The sequence below is a fragment of the Anarhichas minor genome, unplaced genomic scaffold (assembly GCF_050575085.1).
Source record: "Anarhichas minor isolate MPS153535 unplaced genomic scaffold, ASM5057508v1 ptg000017l, whole genome shotgun sequence".
Classification (NCBI taxonomy): domain Eukaryota; kingdom Metazoa; phylum Chordata; class Actinopteri; order Perciformes; family Anarhichadidae; genus Anarhichas; species Anarhichas minor.
The window spans coordinates 18,893,849-18,897,985 of record NW_027466463.1 but is presented as its reverse complement, the minus strand read 5'-3'; the positions used below and the strand labels follow the sequence as shown (position 1 = coordinate 18,897,985).

The following is a 4,137-nucleotide window of genomic DNA, read 5'->3' as shown; positions in this document are numbered from 1 at the left end:
TGCATCCGCTGGATGTTTGCACAGATGGGCCTCGAAAGCCTCGCGGGAGGACTTCTCATTACATGAAAGCTGTTTTGAATGGAGGACATAAAAAAAACGAGCTGTTGGGGTGATCACAAATGATCCAACATGGTGCTACATCTCTGGACCGGTCGCAGCTGTGGTGAAGGCTCCTGGCCCCGACTCCTTTTTCTCATGCAAATAAGCAGCAGAGTTCACAAATAGGCTGAAAAAAAATAAAGACTGATGACTTAAAAACCAGCCCAGCAATTAGCTTATGAATTCCCTCTCTTTGATATTTCTTTAGCATCTCCTCCCTATTTGAAGGAGATCAGTTGGTGTGTTGTGTGTGTGTGTGTTGTGTGTGTGTGTGTGTGTGCTTTGGCGAGCTGAAAGAGGAGCATCAGTACGAGTTGCCCGTCAGTGTCGGCGTGTTGTTCTTGCTCCGGTCGTGCTTCTTGTTGCGTTGCGTCTTCGGGACCTCCTTGGCCTCCGACTGGTTGTGGTGGGGCCTGAAGCGCTTGCACTTGCAGGAGGTGACCACGCGGATTTTGTAAGTCCGGGTGTTGCCGTTGGGACAGTGCAGCTGGACCCTCCTCGTCCGGGAGTGGGCCGGTATGCAGCGGTAGTCCGAGGCGCTGCCCCTCCACCACTTGCCACGGCCGATGGAGTTGGGCAGGAGGTGCGCGGGCATGCACTGGCCCGAGCACACCAGCTCCTTGACCGGCTTGGCACTGCGGCACGATCCGTCGGTGATGTAACGGGTGGAGCGCAGCTCCCTACAGCTCAGCTCCGCGGCACCTGGGTGGAAGAGCAGAATATCAGTTACAATTCCGTGCCTGCAGCCCAAAACAAACACAAACCGAGTGGCTCGCTTTATAATACGAGACACAGAAGTGCAGCCGTAAAATGCACTTCATAAAATGCAACTTAATGCAACAACTTGTGCATTTAAGGAGAGCTTTTTTAAAAGATCATATCAGAGTGTCGGAGTTTGATTCATGGTCTGATCATTAGCGGACGACGAGGGCTCGACAAGAGAGATCCAGCTGGCAGCAATCAGCTGATAGCAAATCCAGACCAGAGGGCCATTAAACAGCTCAATCAAACTTAATGGAGGTTTCTGGGGCTGGAAGGAAAAGCTGGCATACAGCGTTGGCCCTCAGGAAACGTATGTGGTGATGGAGGAGTAAATAGCTGTCTGGTTATTTTAAAGCAAGCGTACGGTTCTGAACAAACTGGACATCTGCCAGACGGACTTGAGTCGACACACTCGGCCTGTAATCCTGTGTTTGGCTTTTTAACAGCCGAATGCATGAGTTATTGTCTTTCTTTTTCTTTTTTTATAAAAACTGTTGGTTTAGAAATGATACACTCAGAGAGGGATCTGTTTTCCTCTGTGGCTTTCTTTGCAAAAAGGGCTGAACAAAGGATTTATGTGAGGTGACTTCCTTTTTGTTTTCTCCCCATGAGAACTTGATCTGGTGTTATTCTGTGGCCGCCGCTGCAGGGACCGCAGTAGTATACGACCGCTACACGACACACCGCGCAGCGGTTTGCACCAGTTACCACCGTATCCCAGTTTATCTTGTTCCGAGAGTTTTAATCCAGGCTCGCTGTGCCCCCCCCCCCCCCTACATGTCCTGTTCTCCTCTCCGCTGTCAGCCTCACACTAATGGTGGCGGCTTGCGTGAGCTGTCCCTCCCCCCACGGCGGTGAGAGACGACCCCTGGGAGAGGACACTGGAGGGAGGCCAGTTAGTGGTCAAAGCCTCCGCTGTGACCCCACAGGGACCGGGAGCAGGACGCCCCAGGACAAAAGCCCAGAGTCGGATGAAGAAAATAATCCAGGAGGATTTCTGTCTCCCCGTGTGAACCTCGACACATTTGCAGTTTATCCATAAAAAAAACAAAGATGAAGTGCTTTCCCACCCCCCTTTTTTGGAGACCTGATGAGGAATCAAATTAGCATGATGTTGTTTAATTTGTGGATTTGTTGTAACATCCTCATCAGTCACACTAAACAGATCTTGACCTGCTTATTCCCGGTTGTCAGCTGCTCATCTAATCCAACTAATCATCCCCCCCCCCCCCCCACCCTGTGTTTGAATAAAGACAAATCTGTGAGAATATCTCACCACCCATCTGGAGCTCACGGGCGTGAGATTGCTCTACATGCACCGCTTGAATCAGAACATGCAACCTTTACTGGCCACAGGTGGGAATCATTCTCAGAGGCAGTGTTGCATTTAAAAAGCAATCTCCCCCCCAACAAAAAAAAGACATCCCCCCTGGAGAACAAACTGTTTTTTTGGAGACATGTTGTTGCAATCATGGTGATGTAAGTAGAGCTTGACTAATAGTTTAAAGAGAGAAGGAAATAAGCTGGAAGACAACGTGAAAAAAGCCCCGATGTCTCTGTGAATGTTCCACTTCAGATCGTGTGTTTGGGGGAAGAAACACCACAAGAATGTGTGTCTGTGCCGCTCTCACCACCCTCCGCTCTGGCAGGATTAAGCAAGAAAACACTCTTCCCACACAGAAGAGCTGCTCTTGATCAGGGAGGCAGGAGAGGCATGAAGTCAGATGAGCAGGCAGGTGGTCTTTGGGCTGGTTTTTCATTTTAAAGTCAGATCCACTGGACATTTTAGACTTCACTTATCAACTGATTTTATCTCAAGATTAAATTTTTAAATATGTAGAATTAAGAAAAAAGGGTGGATCAAATCTAATCAAATCTTTTAGATATTTAGAAACAAACTAAATAATAATAATTTAATAATAATAACAAATTGTCAAATGTAACTTACATTTTTCAGGCATTAAATTAATATTATTTGTGTCCGAGCGCACAATTCACACAAATACTGAAATATGTTTATTTAAACAAAAATAATTTCTATTGATAAAAAAGACCATAAACTTAAGGATAGAGTGATTCTCTCTACACTGATGATAATATAAATTAATAAATGTATTAACATAATAAAAAAGGTGATATATTTGAATGCTCCTGAGCACTTGTTCACATATAAATGCGGTCGCTTGCAGTGAAATTCACTGATACAGCGCGTGACCTGACACGTGTAAATGCATCATTTTACATGTATTTTTTTTTTTTACCCTGGATACTAATTTAATTATTGCAACATTCAGGTTTTTAACTTGATTTCCAGTTTTTAACATCCAGAGAACTTCAGAGAGAACTTACTGTAGGAGACCGTGTTTGCTGTCCTTCCACCGGTTTTCGCCCTGTTATTCATACTATTGCTGTTGCTGTTGCTGTTGTTGTTGTTGTTGTTGTTGTTGCTGTTGAGCACCTGCAGTATCGCCTCCTGAGGAGTCCGAGTGTTTCCTCTGTACTCCGGTAAGATCTCCGTGGCGTCGTTCTTTAGTACCTTCCATCCCTTCACGGCGGTGCAGCATCCCTGCAGCAGCACGAGCGCCGCGCTGGACACGAGGAGGGCCAAAGACACCTGCATGCTGCTCGGTCGAAGGCAGAAATAAAGCGCGGACGCACGAGGGGAATTTAACAAAAAAAAAAACACGCGCGAGAGGAAAGAGAGAGAGAGAGACAAGTTGGTCAGATCCACCCTTAGTGCACGAGGCGCTCACGGTATTTAAGCAAGTTTCTCCACATAGCTGACAATTAAAGCCTCACGCGGAGTGGGAGGGGTCGAACCTGGAGAGAGATTCATTGAGAAACAAGGAGAGAGAGAGGGATGCGTGCGAAAGGGAGGGGAGAGAGAAGAAAATAGAGGAGAGGGAGAAAGGAGAGAGAGAGAGAGAGAGGGAAAGTGAAAGGAGAGGAGGAGATGAGAGGGAGAAAGGAGGAAGAGGGGAGGAAATTGAGAGATGGAAAGTGAGAGGAGAGGAAGAGATGAGGGAGAAAGGGGAGAAGAAAATAGAGAAGAGAGAGAAAGAGTGGAGAGGAAAGGAGAAGAAGAGATGCGAGGGAGAAAGAAGGAAGAGTAAGAAATAAAGAAGGGAAGTGAGAGGAGAGGCAGAAATGAAGAAGAGGAACAAAATAGAAAAGAGGGAAGGTGAGAGAGGAGAGAGGGAGCAGAGGGGACGAAAGTAAAGGAGGTGAAAATAGATGTGATGGAGAAAGAGAGGAGGAAATGGGAGATAAGACTAG

General features: G+C 46.7%; 1 protein-coding gene across 1 annotated transcript; it reads right to left on the bottom strand.

Annotated features, from left to right (window-relative positions):
- Nucleotides 1–403: 403 nt before the first annotated feature.
- Nucleotides 404–3,689, bottom strand: sost (sclerostin). The gene is made up of 2 exons (XM_076094118.1): nt 3,211–3,689; nt 404–801 (listed from the first exon to the last, which is right to left on the bottom strand). The coding sequence occupies exons 1-2, from the start codon at nt 3,479–3,481 to the stop codon at nt 404–406; spliced, it is 669 nt and encodes a 222-aa protein (XP_075950233.1). The 5' UTR covers nt 3,482–3,689.
- Nucleotides 3,690–4,137: the final 448 nt, after the last annotated feature.